This window comes from Rhinatrema bivittatum, chromosome 4 (assembly GCF_901001135.1).
Source record: "Rhinatrema bivittatum chromosome 4, aRhiBiv1.1, whole genome shotgun sequence".
Lineage (NCBI taxonomy): Eukaryota > Metazoa > Chordata > Amphibia > Gymnophiona > Rhinatrematidae > Rhinatrema > Rhinatrema bivittatum.
Genome location: NC_042618.1, coordinates 221905363 through 221923823, shown reverse-complemented (window position 1 = coordinate 221923823; position 18461 = coordinate 221905363). Strand labels below are relative to the sequence as shown.

General features: G+C 42.8%; 1 protein-coding gene across 5 annotated transcripts in view; it reads right to left on the bottom strand.

Annotated features, from left to right (window-relative positions):
- The window catches only part of APAF1 (apoptotic peptidase activating factor 1), a 223331-nt gene that overhangs the window by 130800 nt on the left and 74070 nt on the right, over positions 1-18461 (bottom strand). For all 5 annotated transcript variants that reach the window (XM_029599744.1, XM_029599743.1, XM_029599746.1 and 2 more), the window contains one exon: positions 936-1049. In XM_029599744.1, the coding sequence (XP_029455604.1) occupies positions 936-1049 (114 nt within the window). The remainder of the gene's footprint in view (positions 1-935; positions 1050-18461) is intronic.

Here is an 18461-nt window from a genome sequence, read left to right as displayed (position 1 = left end):
CACGTGAAAGCAAACTCAGATGCCCAAAATGTAAACATGACTTCTTGCTCAGCGTGGTGTAATTAACCTTAGGCTTTCACAAAGAAGCTCTGTATTCGTGCATGGTGCCTATTCTCAACACATCCTCTATATCCAATTTAAGGTTCCGATCTGCAAAATTTTCACATCATTTTGGAAGGGTTTTCTTTACTCTGCACTGTTTGGTTTCTTACTTTGTTAAATGTTTGAGAACTCAATTGCACAATTTTAGGGTGAAGACATGGAGAAATGCACATAATGAAAATTAAAGTTAGTAGCGAATAGGATTTTGCAGATTTTTTTTTTTTTACCTAGTCAATATAGCTGCAGATAGGGAAAGTTAATGGAAAAAAAAAAAAAGATTTGATAGAAAGACAGGTTTTTTTTTTTTGTTTTTTTTTAATCAAAAATATTACAGTGGGGGGAGGGGGAGGGGGAGCTAGCAAATCGTCCTCATTGGGACAAAGTCCTCAAGTACGTTTTACCCATAGACACTACACCAATTTTTCAAAGCAAAAAAAAAAAAAAGAAGTATTTTAATTTTGAAATGTGCTGTGCTTACAGAGTACCTGTGGACATCTGCACCTGCTGTTTTGCGAGCACATTTTTGCATGGAAAATAACGCGCACAGATTTGAAATGCAAGCTACATGCATTTTTTACCTCCCCCAGGAAAGCCTTCTCTAGACACAGCTAAAAGCTTGCACATTGTAGAATCCCATGCATACTTTTAGCCACACAGAGGGAGGGCAGTTTACAGCCAGCTAGCTTGCAGATTAAACAACTTTGAAAATTGCCCTTTATAAACAAAGTGGAATGACCTCTCCTTTAGGCTGAATAAACATGGAACCGAGAGTCAGACAACACGACAGGTAGGATTTTAAAAAGGTCTTTCCTTAAAGAATCTGTCAGCTATACCTGTTCATCTAATATATGCCTGTATTCTATGTATTCATGAATGAGATGAGCGGGCCCTAGAAGTTCTGTTTTTGCTTTAATCCAATCTAAAGAAAACAAAAGAGAACGGAGATCCTGCAATAAAAAACAGAAGAGAGTTAATTTCAAAATCTCATGAACAAATTTTTTCTTTATAAAACCATAACATTGGAGAAATTACTTGATAATATCATTTTCCTTAGTGTAGACAGATGGACTCAGGACCAGTGGGTTTATGCTCTCCTGCCAGGAGATGGAGACGGAGCAAGCTGACGTCACAGTGTATATATAACCCTGCAGTGACCCCAGCCTGCCAGTATTCCCTTCAAATGCAACTGTGGACAGACTAGCAAAAAACTTGATTAATAACAGATAACCAGAACTGTACTCAACCAACCATAAACAGTGATCTCACATAAGATTCAAGGTACCCCAAGCTAGGGACTGGATCCCTTGGGACCCAGAGCCCCACATGAGGACTAATGACACACTCATGTGGGTAGCCAAGGGCGGGAAGCTGAGTCCATCTGTCTACACTAAGGAAAACAAAATTATCAGGTAAGTAATTTCCCCATTTCCTAGCATGTACACAGATGGACTCAGGACCGGTGGGATGTACCAAAGCTACTACCCAACAGGGTGGGAGGCTGCCCGCGGTCCAGTCAACACTGCACATGCAAAGGCTGCATCATCCTGAGCCTGCACATCTGGATGATAAAACCTGGGAAAAAAAGTGTGTAAGGAGGACCACGTTTCAGCTCAGCAGATATCGACGGGAGACAATAGACTAACTCCCCCCCCATGACACTGCCCATGCCCTAGAGGAATGAGCCCTAACCTGAGTAGACAACGGTTTTCCAGGATCTACATACTTAGCCATGACCACCTCCAATCCAATGAGCTATGGTAGCCTGCAAAGCAGAAGCTCCCTGCTTACTCCCGCCATGGAGAACAAACAGGTGATCCATCTTTCGAAAAGACTCAGAACTCCAGATACAGCACGACAAGATGCTTAACACCCAAGGAGTGCAAAAAGCAAAACTCCTCCGCCATCCCTATTTAGGGATGGCAAAGAGATGGACTAATTCAAGTAAAAGTCCAAGATTATCTTGGGCAAGAAGGATGGAACAGTACGCAGCTGTAATGCCCCTGGAGTCACCCGAAGGAACGGCTCCCGGCAAGACAAAGCCTGCAGCTCGGACATCCGACATGCAGAACATACAGCCACCAAAAACACAATCTTCAAAGTCAACAACCTTAAGGAAAGGCTATGCAGTGGTCAGAAAGTAGGGCCCGCCAAAAAGTCCAGTACCAAATTAAGACTCCACAATGGAACCGGTAACCTCAGAGGTCTAAGATGCTTCTCTCCCTTCAAAAAATGGGCCACATCAGGATAAGGCGACAAGGAAACACCATTCATCAGGCCTCTATAACAGACAAGAGCTGCAACCTGCACCTTCAAGGAATTAATGGCCAAGCCTTTGTTCAATCCATCCTGCAAAAAATCCAGAATGAGAGGGATCTTAACTAAATTAGGAAGAACACCCCACTCCTCACACCAGGCCTCAAAAATTCTCCAAACTCGCACGTAAGCCAAGGAAGTGGAGAACTTGTGAGTATGGAGTGAGTGAAGTGTCAATCAATGCAGAGGAATAACCACGCTTTAACAGGTGAGCCCTCCCAAGGGTCAAACTGTAAGACAGAATAGAGTCGGATCCTCGTGAAAAACTGGTCCCTGCTGAAGCAGATCCATGTGCGGCAGAAGACGAAGGGGGGGGGGGGGGGCCTCCAACAGGAGTCACTGCAAATCCGCGTACCATGGACACCTGGGCCAGTCCGGCGCCACCAGGCGTACTAGCCCCCTATGGCCTTCGATCTTGCGAATTATCCTGCCCAGCAAGGGCCAAGGACGAAAGGCATAAAGCAATTTGTCTTCCAGCCAGACCTGTACAAGAGCATCTATTCCCAGGGACCACAGATCTCTCCTGCGACTATAGAAGCAAGGAATCTTCGCATTTTGAGAAGTCACCAGCAAGTCTAGGAATGGAAGATTCCAGCGATCCACAATCAGCTGAAATGCCTCGGCTTATAACACCCACTCTCCTGGGTCCAGAAACTCCCTGCTGAGAAAGTCCACTCATGCGTTGTCTTTTCCTGCAATGTAGGAGGCTGAGATCATCTGCCGCCCATAACATCAGCTGGTCTACTTCCTGTGACACTTAAATACATAAGAAATTGCCATACTGGATCAGACCAAGTGTCCATCAAGCCCAGCATCCTGTTTCCAACAGTGGCCAATCCAGGCTACAAGTACCTGGCAAGTACCCAAAAACTAAGTATATCCCACGCTACTGATGCTAGTAATAGCAGTGGCTATTTTCTAAGTGAACTTGATTAATAGCAGGTAATGGACTTCTCCTCCAAGAACTTATCAAGTCTTTTTTAAACCCAGCCACATCCCCTGGCAACAAATTCCAGAGTTTAATTGTGCGCTGAGTGTAAAAGAATTTTCTCCTATTAGTTTTAAATGTGCTACATGTTAACTTCATGGAGAGCTCCCTAGTCCTTCTATTATCCAAAAGCATAAATAACCGATTCACATTTACCCGTTCTAGACCTCTCATGATTTTAAAGACCTCTATCATATCCCCCCTCAGCTGTTGCTTCTCCAAGCTGAACAGCCCTAACCTCTTTAGTCTTTCCTCCTAGGAGAGCTGTTCCATCCCCTTTATCATTTTGGTCACCCTTCTCTGTACTTTTTCCATCGCAACTATATCTTTCTTAAAATGCGGCGACCAGAATCGTATAGAGTATTCAAGGTGTGGTCTCACCATGGAGCGAGACAGAGGCATTATGACATCCTCCGTTTTATTCACCATTCCCTTCCTAATAATTCCTAATATTTTGTTTGCTTTTTTGACTGTCACAGCACACTGAGCCGACAATTTCAAAGCACTATCCACTATGACTAGATATCTTTCCTGGGTGGTAGCTCCTAATATGGAACCTAACATCGTGTAACTACAGCATGGGTTATTTTTCCCTATATGTATCACCTTGTACTTATCCACATTAAATTTCACCTGCCATTCAGATGCCCAATTTTCCAATCTCACAATGTTCTCCTACAATTTATCAAAATCTGCTTGTGATTTAACTACTCTGAATAATTTTGTATCATCTGCAAATTTGATTACCTCACTCATCGTATTCCTTTCCAGATCATTTATAAATATATTGAAAAGCACGGACCCCAGTACAGATCCTTGAGGCACTCCACTGTATACCCTTTTCCACTGAGAAAATTGTCCATTTAATCCTACTCTATTTCCTGTCTTTTAACCAGTTTGTAATCCACGAAAGGACATTGCCACCTATCCCATGACTTTTTACTTTTCTTGCTGGCTCTTGGTTCCTCCCTGGCGATTGATATAGGCCACCATCATCGCATTGTCAGACATCATGTGAACCGCTTGATTCCGCAGCCTGTGGCTGAACTGCAAGTATGCCAGCGTACTGCCAAGGCCTCCAGACGATTTTGTTCCAGCAGGACTCTTCAGTATTTCAGGACCCCTGGGCCGATAGCTCCAGACAGTGAGCCCCCAACCATTAAGACTCACATCTGTGATGAGTATCCACCAGGCCGGAGAGGACAAGGATACTCCCTTTCTCAGATATTCCTCCTGCAACCACCACTGGAGGTGGGAGCAGATTTCCATTGGCAAGTGGAGCCGAAACGCATAATCCAGGTACTGTGGGTTCCAACAAGATAGAAGAGAGTGCTGAAGAGGATATATATGCACTCTTGCCCACGGCACCACTTCAGGATAGCTGCCATAAAGCTGAGTACCTGTAGATAGGACCATATGTCAGGAGTATGGTGTTCATCAACTGACGCACTTGAGACATCAATCTCTGGATCTGAACTTCCAGTAGGAAAACTCTGTCCTGTCCCATGTTGAACCAGACCTCCAGATACTCCATTGACTAGGATGGTTGAAGATTGCTCTTGATCAGGTTCCCCACCCAACTGAGCTCCTGCAATAAGGAGATCACCTTGTGTGTCACCAAGCGGCTCTCTTCCTGAGAATTTGCTCGAATCAGCCAGTCATCCAAATACGCATGCACCAGGATTCTTTTTGCAAGGCCGCTGCTACCACCACAATCTTGGAAAATGTTCTGGAAGCAGTGGCTAGACCAAAAGGCAGCGCCCAAAACTGATAATGGCGCCCCAACACCTCAAAGCGAGGAAAGCGTTGGTGTTCTAATCAGATGGGAATATGAAGGGAAGACTCTGACAGATCCAAGGAGGTCAGAAATTCCCCCGACTGCACCACCATTATTACAGAGCATAAGGTTTCCATTCAAAAATGAGTCACCTTGAGGAGCCAGATGGCGGCTTGACCTGTGCACAGCGCAGCCCGCTCGCTATTTTCCTTTAAGAATTTTTTCTTGATCAAAATGCCTGTGAAGACAAAGGGGAGAATAAGAACTTATCCCTTGGTTTCCTCTACCTTACCCGGGCAGAAAACAATTTCACAGTACTGAGGCATGGCATAGCAATTCAGGGCCCAAGTTCTGGCTGCCGAGGTAAGTGAAGGAGAGCCCACCCCAGTCTCGGAGGTGATGGCACTGAGCCCCCAGGATTAACGTCAACCACTGGCTACATGGACAGCCTTGTCACTTCACCCTGCATTGAGCCCAGAGGAGGGAACTCAATTGTCGGAGGTCAAGGGAGCAGCGGCTATGGAAATGCCTGTGCTTAGTTCCTCAATGATCGGTGGGAAGAGAGCCAGCACTCTGGTGTCGGCTTATATGATCACCAGGGCAGAGAGTGGAAGTGAGATATTAACTGCTAGGCTCTCCTACCTAATGGCCTACCACCTTTTTCTGAGAAGCCTGCGGAAGTTATTCTAGAATCTTTGTGGGACTTAATGTCTTCTGTGGGAAAAGTTTTCTCAGATTACTCTTCAAAGATTATTTTACTATCGCAGCAAGTGGACACTATTGTTAAGCACAATGATTTTCAATAGCAGGAAATTTCTGATAAGTTTAGAAGTATGGAAGAAATAATTCAACATGTTAAAGGTGTTCAGTCTGCAATTATTCAAGACTGTAGTGTCTTAAATAGGAAAGTGGAGTTTATAGAAAATACTTTAAGGCATCTAAGTTTGCAAGTATTGAACTTTCCTAGGATTGTGGGAGAGATTCCATGAATTACCATAAGAAGATATTTCCTGGATGTTCTGGAATTTACCACTGAATCAGCTCCCCCCCTGGATAAAGTGTATTTTCTACCTTCTCGCCCTATGTTCAAACTTAGATTTCTCCTGCAGATTTAAATAACCTAACTGATTTTTTTTTGAGTCATCTAATTATGAAATAACAAAGAGCCACTTTGTTAATATCTTTATTTACTGAAAAAGATCTCAGCATGGTTATGAAGAGTTATTTTAAGAAATTGAATGTACTTTTCATGGAGCAAAAAGTCAAGATTTTTCCAGACTTAACTAAATCAACTCAGGAAAGGAAGGAAGGAATTCCTGGCTCTACACCAGGATACCTTAGCTATTGAAGAAATCCTTCTTCCTAAGGTTTCCTTGTAAGTGCATTGTTTAATATAACAGAGATAGTTATGTATTTTTTTCACCAGAGCAGCTTAAAAGTTTTATTGACTCCAAGAAGATTATGATCCAAGCAAGTAATGTCTAGGTTGATCATCCTTAATGAAAAATATGCATGCCTTTCAAGCTATGTCATTGCTAATTTTGTTTTCCGCAATTTTTCTCCTTATGTTTGCTGATCTCCTCCCCACATGTACTGTGGGCTAAAGGGTATTGGTGTTTCTGTATAAGAGAATTTTCCAATAAGTATTTTTCTTTTTCTTTTTATTGTATATACCACATTTCTGTACAAAATGGATACTTTGAAAGTTGAGAAATTTAAAATAAAATTAAAAAAAAAAAAAAGTCACCTTCAAGCGATAGTTGACCCTACTGAGATCCAGGATGGGATGAAAGCCTCTTGAGATCCAGGATGGGATGAAAGGAGCCCTCCTTCTTGGGCACAACAAAATAAATGGAATATCACCTCATACTTTCTTGAGACATGAGCACCGGAACTAGGGCCCTCAGTCTGAGGAGCCTTTGAAGCAGGAACTCCACTTCCTGCATCTTCTGCGGGGAGTGGCAAGGGGACATCAAGAACATGTCCTGAGGAATACTACAAAATTCCAGTGCACATCCTTCGAGAATTACCTCCAGGACCCACTGGTCTGACGTGATCTCGACCCACCTCCAATAAGAGAGAAAGAGAAGCCTTCCAATTTCTTGTTCCAGAAGGTGGGTTGGCAACCTTCATTGGGAAGCTCGGGAAGGTCCACCACCTGATCCTGCTATTCTCTTGGGCTGCCGGGGATGAAAGGACTGAGACCTACTGAAAGGCCAAGGCCACTGAAAGGTTGTCCCTCTGTAGGGACAAAAACCCCATGAACCCCGGAAACGACCCCTCATTCCAAAAAGGTGCTGTAACTGCTTCATATCCTCTGGCAACTGAGGCACCGGAGATTTGCCCCACTTACTGGCCAGTTTCTCCAACTCGCTCCCAAACAAGAGTGAGCCTTTAAAAGGCGTCTTGGTAAGACTGGCTTTGGAAGCTGTGTCAGATGAACAATTTCACAATCAGAATTGATGCCTGGCTGCTATCACCGAAGCCACTCCTTAGCAGAGGTCCAGACCGAATCACGGCCTGTGTCTGCTAAAGAGGAGGCAGTAGGCTCCATAACCACTCTAGCATTCCCTCCAGACTCATCAACCTCTTGAGAGAGAAACAGACAAGATCTCGCCACTAGGGCGCAACAGGAGGGAGTCTGTACATTCATCACCACTGCCTCAGAGGCATGCTTAAGAATAGCCTCAATCCTTTTATCATATACATCCTTCAAGGCTGCTACTCTTTTTATGGGGATAGTCATCCGCTTAGACACGACACATACCAGAGAATCCACTATGGGAAAACGCAAACGCTCTCTCACAGCCGGATCCAGGGGGTACAGGCCTTCCAATGTCCGAACCCCTTTAAAATTTGCCTCTGGGGCATCCCATTCCAGATTAATCAATTCCTGGATGGCATCCATCACTGGGAAAAAACAAGCAGCTTTATGTAAGGAGACCAAAATGGGATTCTTCCTTGGCTCTGACATAGCATCCGAACCAAACACACCCAGCTGTTTCAAGGTCTGGGAAATCAGGGCCAACAGTTCATCTCTATGAAAGAACTGCAACATGGTTTGATAAGGTTCCAGCCCTGGAGGAATTTGCCCATCTTCCAGGGAATCAGGATCAACTTCATCATCAGTGCCATCCGGATTCCTGGCAGGAACACCCACAGGGAGCCAAGGCGAGCCCTGGTGCTTAAGCATAGGACTGGAAGAGGGAGGATCCACTGGTCGAGGGTCCGGCCAGACAAAAATGGGGAAGTGGAGGACTGTGCCTGAAGAAAGGCTCGTAAGCCTTGAAAAAATTCCACCCAAGAAAAAGCAGCCAGGTCCAGACCAAGCCCAGAAGGAACTGGAGCTGGTCTCACAGAACTGCACTCACCAGCAGAGGAGACAGTCATGGGAGAACCAAGAGCTGGCATCCCCCTATGTCAAGGCCATGACCAACCCATCATCAGAATGGGAAGAGCCAGGCTTAGCAAAATCCGAGGAAGACAACTCTTCCTGAACATCTGAGTAGTGCTGACAAAGGTTAGAATCCAGGTCAGGCTGAGAAGCCCTAATATGACAGGCAACACAAATAGGAAGTCGCTTAGGCTTCTTGCTTACCGGTGCCATCACTGCGTTAAATGTGCATCAGAACAGTTCACACTCAAAAATGAAATGCGCCCAAAAAATAAGCACCTAGAAGAAAGCACAACAAGGCGCATGTATAACCTGTGCGCCCCAAGTTAAGCGCGTAAAAAGGCAGGCCCAAAAACAGAGCACACAACGCATGCACACCGACGGCCTATAGAGAACAGCAGAACAAACACAAGAGTGCGCGAAAACGGCCGCTGCAGCCTACCACACGGCGAGGAAGAAAAAAAGCCTAAAATGTGGGGCCTAGCCCACCGGGGGCTGCTCAACCCACCAGGCTACCCAGTTCCTGAACCCCAATGGAAGCGGGAACAAACGTTGGTACGGCGCACCGAGAACAGAGCCCGGAGGAAATCCTGAAATCCCTGTCTCTGATTCAGGTAAAACTTTCTCCTTTTTTTTTTTTTTTTTTTAAAACCTTTTCTGAGCTCAGCGCTTATCAGCTGAGTACAGAGACAGTCTCCGGCTGCTGGAGGAGAGGGCATCTACCTTCTATACCTGCTGCATTTCAGCTGAACTAGCAGCTAAGTCCATGTCAGGAAACCCAGCTACCGGACCAAGGCACACCTCTGAGGGACCATGGAAGTCACCTTAGGAATTCTCAACTGGGGGAGGGGCCTTTAGGTATCACCACAGGAGAGTGGGTCTTTCTTTTCCTGAATTTAGAATTTCAAATTTCTCCTTTTAAAAAGCTCAAAGCAATCCCCATAGGGAGATGCACGTCCGCCATCTGCTGGAGATGGTGAATACTGGCAGGCTGGGGTCACTGCAGGGTTATATATACTGTGATGTCAGTTTTCTCAGTCTTCATCTGCTGGCAGGGGAGCATAACCCCACTGATCCTGAGTCCATCTGTCTACACACTAGGAAAGCTACCATTTATAAATACATTTTCAACAACCAATGCTCAGCAAATACATTCACAGGCCAATTCAAACCTTACGCAGAAAAGCCAGATTCTCCAATGACCAAATATACTGGGAAAGTAAAAATGGCCAAACTGGTTGATTCAGCTTTTACAGGTGAATGAACACTGGAAGGAAAGTTTTCAAAGGGATTCAGTTGGGTAACTAAGTTGCCTGGCTGGATTGTCCTAGTTGCACATTATCTCCCTTTGAATAGCTAAAAGTAAGTGTAGGGCTGCACGATTACATATTTTCAGCCAGATTACAAAGAGGTATTATCATGGGTATGTTTAGCATGGGGAGGGGAGGACACAGGAATAACAAACATGATTGCATCTGGATTTTCAAATGTGCATGTGATATTGTGGCTCAATTGCGCTGCCCACAGAATTGGTAGGTGCAAAGCATGCAGGCACATACATTTATTTATTTAAAGTTTTTTATATACCGACATTCGTTAAGAAAACATCACATCGGTTTCCATAGAACAGTAAATTGGCCAACAGGGCTTTACAATGCAACTGATAAAAGAACTAGAGGGGAGGGGGGGCAAAAGGGGGGGACGGGGTGGAGGGAGGAGGTTTTACATAGAAACTGGGGAGATATTAAGGGAGGGGATGTGGAGGGGGGTGGAGGGGTAAGGGAAACTAATTTTAAACTGTACAAATATTTACATACAAAATATCATGCTTAAATACAAGAAAAAGTATAATAGTATACTGGGAGGAGAAAATTGAGGGGGGAATTCAGTAGGGGTGGCGAAAGAATAGGCGTGGGAGAATAGCAGAGAAGGGAAGTGTGGCTCATGCGTAGGCTCATGTGAACAGCCAGGTCTTGAGATTCTGTCTGAATGTTTTAGGGCATTTCTCAAGGCGTAGGTGGGTGGGCATGGCGTTCCATAAAGATGGACCAGCTAGGGATATTGCACGTTGTTTAGTGGCTGTGAGATGGAAGAGTTTGGTCGAAGGAGTGTGAATGTTTGCGGTGTAGGGCGTTCTGGTGGGTCTGGAAGAGGCACGGAGGTGTAAGCTGGCAGGGAACCAATGCATGTCAGGATTGTGTATGGCTTTGTGGATAAGGGTAAGGGTTTTAAATTGAATTCTGGCAGCGATGGGGAGCCAGTGAAGTTGCTTCAGAATGGGTGTAATATGTTCTTTTCTACGGGTGCCTGTTAATACGCGTGCAGCTGCATTTTGCAGCAACTGCAGGGGGGCAAGGCTGTTTTTCGGGAGATCTAGGAGTAGGGCATTTGAGTAGTCAATTTTAGATAATATTAGGGCTTGTAAGGCTGTCCTAAAGTCGTTGAAGTGCAGAATGGGTTTAAGTTTTTTGAGGGTGTGTAATTTATAGTAACAGTCTTTGAGGGTGGAGGAGATGAATTTCTGTAAGCTGAATTGAGGGTCAAGAATAACTCCTAGGTCTCTTACGGCTTGCGAGAGGACTGGGGGAGCAAGGGGGGAGTTGGCTGAGGAGGTGGGTAGAGGATTGATGGGTTGGGGTGAAATGATCATAAGTTCTGTTTTACATACCCAGGAACCTTGTAGGCATGGTTTCCCTTTGAAAATGAGATGCAGGGTCTGCAAATACAAAAAATGCAACTGCGTGCTTTGTCCCCATGGACTACTGAAAATTGGCTTCCTTGATTTGCAGCCTTATCTCTACCAGGTCCAAAAGTTTAAATCAGTCCCAGATTAATTTCAAGAACAACTCCTGCAGACAACATACTGCTGCTCGATAAAAAATTCCTGGGACACTGTTCACAGTTTAAGGCTTTTCTGTTGAACATTATAACTTAGACATCAAGACGACTGACATTTAACATCAAGTTTGAACTTGAAATGATTCACCTTCTCTCTACCCACCTGTGAATTAGGAAATACCACGCTTATTTACTCAATTCTGGCAGGTTTATGGCCGTTGCATGTACATTAAATAATGCAGTTTTGTTGGGATCATGTGAAACCGGATCCAGGTATCTCTGTAATATCTTAAAAGTCAAAGCTGTCTCTCTCTCAATCTACTAGATAAATGAAGCCTGACCGACGTGCCGCAAATGCGCAGTAGAGAGCAACTCTACCGCGCATGTGCGGGCAGCACGTCGGTCAGAGCTTGCCAGTAACCAAAATGCCACAGTGAGGAGCACGAGCAGTAACGGCGGCGGCGAGCAGTAGCGGTGGCGGCGCGCACGAGGGAGGGAGGGACCTCCCCCGGAGATCTTCCGTCTGCGCCATCCGAAGGGGTTGTGAATGAGGGGAGGGAGGAGGAAGTGACTGAGGGGAGGGGAGGAGAGAGTGACTGAGGGGAGGGGAGGAGAGAGCGACTGAGGGGAGGGGAGGAGAGAGCGACTGAGGGGAGGGGAGGAGAGAGTGACTGAGGGGAGGGGGAAGGGAGGAGAGAGTGACTGAGGGGAGGGAGGAGAGAGTGACTGAGGGGGGAGGGGAGGAGAATGAGGGATAAGGAAATGGACTGAAAAAAAAAAGGTTAATGTAGCCCGTTGTTACGGGCTTAACGGCTTAATGGCTAGTTATTTTATGTCCCACTATGCTAGCAGAAAGTCAGGTGCTGCATCTGTACCCGATTTATGTTCATTACGATTTTCTGATTACCGGTATATAGTTAACATTTTCTGAATCCAAGGCTTCAACATTGCTTTTCAGTAACCCCAAATATTGTTGCTTTAAACTTGTCTGAAAAATGTTTGGTTTTTTAAAATAATTTTATGTTACCTATTCTTGAGAAACTCCTTTTTCATTAAACCCAATAAGAAAGATGTTCTAGGGCAAAACCATTCCCTAGACTTGATGGGGAGGAAGAGAAGAAAAAGAAACTTTCTTTGATGCTACAGTGGCTATGGGAACATTTTTTCAAATTTTTTTGTGTCAAACTTGCATGCATTTAAAAACGGGGATTTTTTTCTCACTCATCAACGTACCTTATGTCATACTGTTCTGGGCCAAAAATGTTTTATTGGTGGACAAAGCATATATGTATCCAAAAAACAAAACTGAAATCCAATTGGAAAAGTCTCTACCCTCGAATCAATACTTGATGGAAGCACCTTTGGCAGCAATTACAGCTGTGAGTCTGTTGAGATAGGTCTGCACTAACTTTGCACATCTGGATCTTTTTTTTTTTACACAATTGTTCAAGCACTGTCAAGTTCCACAGGGAGCGCTGATGGACAGAAATCTTCAAACCATTCCACAAATTTTCCATTGGACCGAGGTTACCTTGACTGGGCTACTCCAAGATAGTTACCTTTTTGATCTTTAAATCGGTGTAACTTTGACTGTATGTTTTGGGTTGCTGTCATACTGAAAGGTGAACTTCTGTCCCAGTGTCAGCTTTCTTGCAGAGGTCATCAGCAGGTGTTCCTCAGGAACTTTTCTGTCCTTTTCTCTATTCATTGTCCTCATTTCCCTGATAAATACTCTAGTCTCTGCCGATGAGAAACAACCCCCATAACATGATGTTGCCACTACCATGCTTCAAAGTAGGAATCGTGATGCGCTGTGTGATGTTTGTGTCAAACATACTGCTTTGCATTCAGACTAAAAGGTTAGTTTAGTGTCACCAGACCACAAAACATTTAGACACATGGCTAGATTAATCCCAGGTGTTCCTATGCATACTTCAAATGGAATTCAAGGTGGGCTTTCTTGAATAATGGCTTCCTTCTTGCCACCATACCATATAGGCCATATCTGTGGAGTGCTTGGGATATTGCTGTAGCATGCACACTATGCTTCGTCTTGACCATGGAAACCTGTACCTCTTTCAATGTTGCCACTGGCTTATTGGTTACCTCCCTAATCATTCTTCTTGCTCGCTCATTCAGTTTGAAAGGATGGCCTGATCTAGACAGGGTCTTGGTGGTACCCTATATGCCTTCCACTTCTTAAAAATTATTTTGACCATGCTCCGAGGGATGTCCAAGGACTTTGCAATTCTTTTAAACCCATTCCCAGTTCTCTTGACTTTCCACAGCTTTGTTCTGGAGGTCTTTTGCTAGCTTCTTGGTACTCGTGGTTGAGCCTTTGCTTTGAAAAGCACTACCCAGCAGAGAGAGCCAACAGTAACTGCTGAATTTGCCCTATCATCATGTGAATCAATACAATGTAACATAAGTGGGACAATTAAACTGATGTGTGCTTTGGAAGGTTGCTGGCTACATCAGAGCTTTAAATAGATAGAATGGCTACAGAAGAACAAGATAGCTGGACACTTATCCAACTAAGCTATTTCATATTTTTATTTCTACTTCATTTTCTAAGAGATTCTGGAGTATATTTTCACTTTGCAGTTGTGGAGTAGGATGAGTGATTACCCTGCCCTGAGCTTAGGAGGGCGCGGGTAAAAAATACTTTAGCTAACTATAGTAATGTAACTTCAGTTTTTAAAAAGGGATCAAGGGGTGATCCAGGAAACTACAGATCAATGAGTCTGACATCTGTACCAGGAAAATTGTTAGAAACTTTCATAAAGAACATAAAGACAGGCATAATTTTTTAGGACAAAGCCAACATGGATTTAGCCAAGGGAAATCTTGCCTCACCATCTGCTACATTTTTTTTGAGGGCATAAACAAACATGTGGATAAAGGTGAACCAGTTGATATAATGCATCCGGATTTCCACAAAGCATTTAATAAAGTCCTTCACGAGACACTTCTTAGGAAATTAAAAAGTCATGGGATAGGGGGCAGTGTCCTACTATGGACTGGGAGCTAGTTAAAAAATGGAAAACAGAGAGTAGAGCTTAACGGTACATTTTCTCATTAGAGAAAGGTGACTAGTGGCATGCCCCAGAGATCTGTTCTGGGACTATTCCTTTTCAACATATTTATAAATGACCTGGAAATGGGAACAATAAGTGAGGTGATCAAATTTGCCGATGACACAAAATTGAATCACAAGAGGAGTGTGAGAAATTGCAAGAGGACCTTGCAAAATTGGGAGACTGGGCATGGAAATGGAAAATGAAATTTAATGTGAACAAGTGCAAAGTGATGCACTTAGGGAAGAATAACCCAAATTATCGCTACACTATGCAAGGTTCCACATTTGGCATCTCCATTCAGGAAAAAGATCTAGGCATCATCGTAGGTAATATGTTGAAATCTTCTGTTCAGTGTGTTGCAGCAGTAAAGAAAGCAAATAGAATGCTATGGATTATTAAGAAAGGAAAGAAGAATAAAAACAGAGAATATCATAATGCCTTTGTATTGTTCCATGGTACAACTTCATCTTGAGTACTGTGTGCAGTTCTAGTCACTACATCTCAAAAAAGATATAGCAGAATTAGAAAAGGTACAGAGAGGAACAACCAAAATGATAAAGGGACTGAAAAATTCCCCTATAAGGAAAGACTAAAGAGGTTAGGTCTCTTCAGCTTGGAGAAGAGACAGCTGAGGGGAGATATGATAAAGGTCTATAAAATAATAAGTGGAGTGGAACAAGTAAATGTTAATCAATGTTTACTCTTTCAAAGAGTACAAAGACTAGGGGACACACAAAGTTACTAGATAATACATTTAAAACCAAAAAGAGAAAATTGTTTTTTACTCAACGTCTTGATGCATTATTTGTAGATATTTTATTAATTTGTTTTTTAATGTCTCTCGATTTGAAGTATAATTCAATAATTTTTATTGTCTGATTTGTAAACTGTTGTGATGGTACTTCCAAACGAGGGCATAGAAAACCTGTCAAATAAATAAATACAATTTATATCTGTTTTTAAGTTTTTTACTTTTGTGGCACTGTTCTATGTTTATTATGATGATATTGGAAACCGTTGTGATGGAACCTCTCTAAACGACGGTATATAAAATTTTATAAATAAAATAAATAAAATAAGTTTTCATATTCATTGCCAGTGAAAGCTATTCATGTAGCTGCATTTAAAAAAGGCTTGGAAAGTTCCTAGAGGAAAAGTCCATAAACCATTATTTAAGGTGGAGTTATAGAAATCTGCTGCTTATCTTTGGGATAAGCAGCATGGAATCTACCTACCCCTTGGGACCCTGCCAGGTACTTGTGACCTGAATTGGCCACTGCTGGAAACAGGGTTTGAAGGATCTTTGGTCTGACCCAGTATGGCAAGTCTTATGTTCTTATGTTCTAAATAAATAAAACAAACACTGGTAGAAAATGTTTTATTTCCATGCTAATCGGTATCAAAATGTGAACATTTTGCAAGGGGATGTAGACCATCTATTAGCCACTGCATGTGGCTTACTGAAATAGCCCTCTAAATGATCTGCATTTATGGAGAGAACTGTATTCTCCTCCATTAGATACTGAAATTTGCTGTACTATTTCAGCTATGTATATAAAAACATAAGAATTTCCATACTGGTTCAGACCAAGGGTCCATCAAGCCCAGTATCCTGTTTCCAACAGTGGCCAATCCAGGTCACAAGTAGCTGGCCAGATTCTAAATAGATCCCATGCTGCTATCATGCAGTGATATGTAGTGTCTGTTCCCTAAGTCTACTTGGTTAATAACAGTTTATGGACTTCTCCTCCATGATCTTGTCCCAACTTTTTTTAAACCCAACTACGCTAACTACCTTAACCACATCCTCCAGCAATGAATTCCAGAACTTAATTGTGCATTGAATGAAAAATAATTTTCTATGATTTATTTTGAATGTGCTACTTACTAACTTCATGAGGTGTCCCAGAGTCTTTGCATTTTTTTTTTAAAGAGTAAATAACCGATTTACATTTACTCATTTTATTCCACTCATGACTTTATAGTCCTCTGTCATATCCCCCCCCCCTCAGACATCTCTTCTCCAAGCTGATCAGATCCAACCTCTTTAGCCCTTCTTCATAGGGGACAAATTCCAACCCCTTTACCATTTTGGTCATCCTTCTCTGTACCATTATCTTTTTTGAGATGTCGCAACCAGAAGTGCACACAGTACTCCAGGTGCGGCCTCACCATGGAGCAATAGAGAGACATTTTATTTTTTAAATTCTTATTAATTGCCTTACTGATTACATCTCTTAAAACAATACTCCCAGTTTTATTCTCCATTCCGTTCCTAAATATTCCTAACATTTCAGTTTGCTTTTTTGACTGCCACCACATGCTGAGCTGAAGATTTCAAAGTATTTGTCCACTAATAATGCGCAGATCCTTTTCCTGGGTGGTAAGAAAACCAAAGAAAATAGAGACCACCAATGATGATTTTGGCATGGGCATCTGTTAGAAGTGTATTTCATATAATTGTGCTGGACTGTGTTGAGCTAGTTAGTACTGAACTAGCTTGTGAGAACAAGCAGTAATTTCCAAAGGCATGGAGGCAAAAATTCAGTCTGCTTTACCTTCAGGCAGTGTACCCTCTCTTTCTACTCACAGTTGTGCTGCTTCATCTCAGGTCAGTGTTTGAACAGTGTTACACACAGGAGCTTCCTTCCTCCCTGATACCTCAGACCTGGTCTGGTTATCCCCACCTGGATCCCAGCTCTTATTCTCATCTCTGGCTATGCTCTTTGAGCACCACCTGCCCCGCAGGATCCCACCCATACAGCATACTCTCCTCAATGGATTTAAGGTGGACCAGGCATCTAGCCTGGTCCTGCACTGGTAAATAGGGGAACACTAGGGACACTGCCTCACATAGCTATAAGGGCTTCCGTACTGGTAAATGTGTTCTTACTTCCTGCTTCTCTGTATATAGACAGCAAATTTTTCTTTGTTAATAAAAAGCAGTGCTGTTTTACTACTCTGGTAAAAGAACCACCTTGACTTGTTTATTTTTCTTCAGAGGACACATCTGCTCTAAACTAACTCCGTTGTGCTCCAAATCTCTAACATCCTTCAAAAGTCTACTAAAGCTTACTCCAGCACATACTTCTGAGTTAAACCTATTGTAAGAGAAAACCTATAATTCTAGTAATACCAAAATTATGGGCCAGATTTATTAAGCTTCTTTTCCCCCCTAGAGAGAGAATGGGAGACAAGCTTTAGTAAATCAGGCACTATGACCTAAATACAGTATAAATACTCTGAATTACTCTACCCACCCCTTCATAAGTTTATCACTAACCTTCCTTGGCTAGTATTTCGGAGCTACAATACTCTTTCATTGTATTTTTCGTTGCATTCTTGTTTTACACAGTTCTAGAATTATAGTGCTTGCCTCTAGAGGCTTGAATTAACAAGGCATCCTGCCAGAACTACTACAGGCTGCCAGAATCGATGAACAACTCTAGTCAAGTCAATGAAACTGCAATGAGTTAACCTCAGAAACTGACAAGAATACTGTGGGATCAACATATGATGTCTACAGAAGCCAACAATGTATTAACAATGTATTTCTATCTGGTAAGGTACTTCATAGTCAAGCTATTTTTTGGTATTCAATCGATGTTGGCAGTTGAAAAGCGCCTCACCACCAGGCGCCGCGACAAAGGGGTTCTCCCCTTTGTGCACCCCTTCGTGCAACCCTTTGTGCTTCATTTAAAATTCTTTCATTTATTTTTTCTGTTAATTAACTTTTTTCCAAGTTCTTACCTTATGGCTTGTTAACAATTTTTTATAAATGTTCATTGTATTTGACTATGGAAATATATTTCCTGCTTTTTCTGTTTCATGTAAACCGGTATGATTTGCATTTGATGTAAGAATGTCGATATATTAAATAAATAAATAAATAAATAAATATAATACAACTAAACAACAGATGGCTATAAAGCCAAATTATTTGCCACCCACCAGCTCTTCAACTATTAA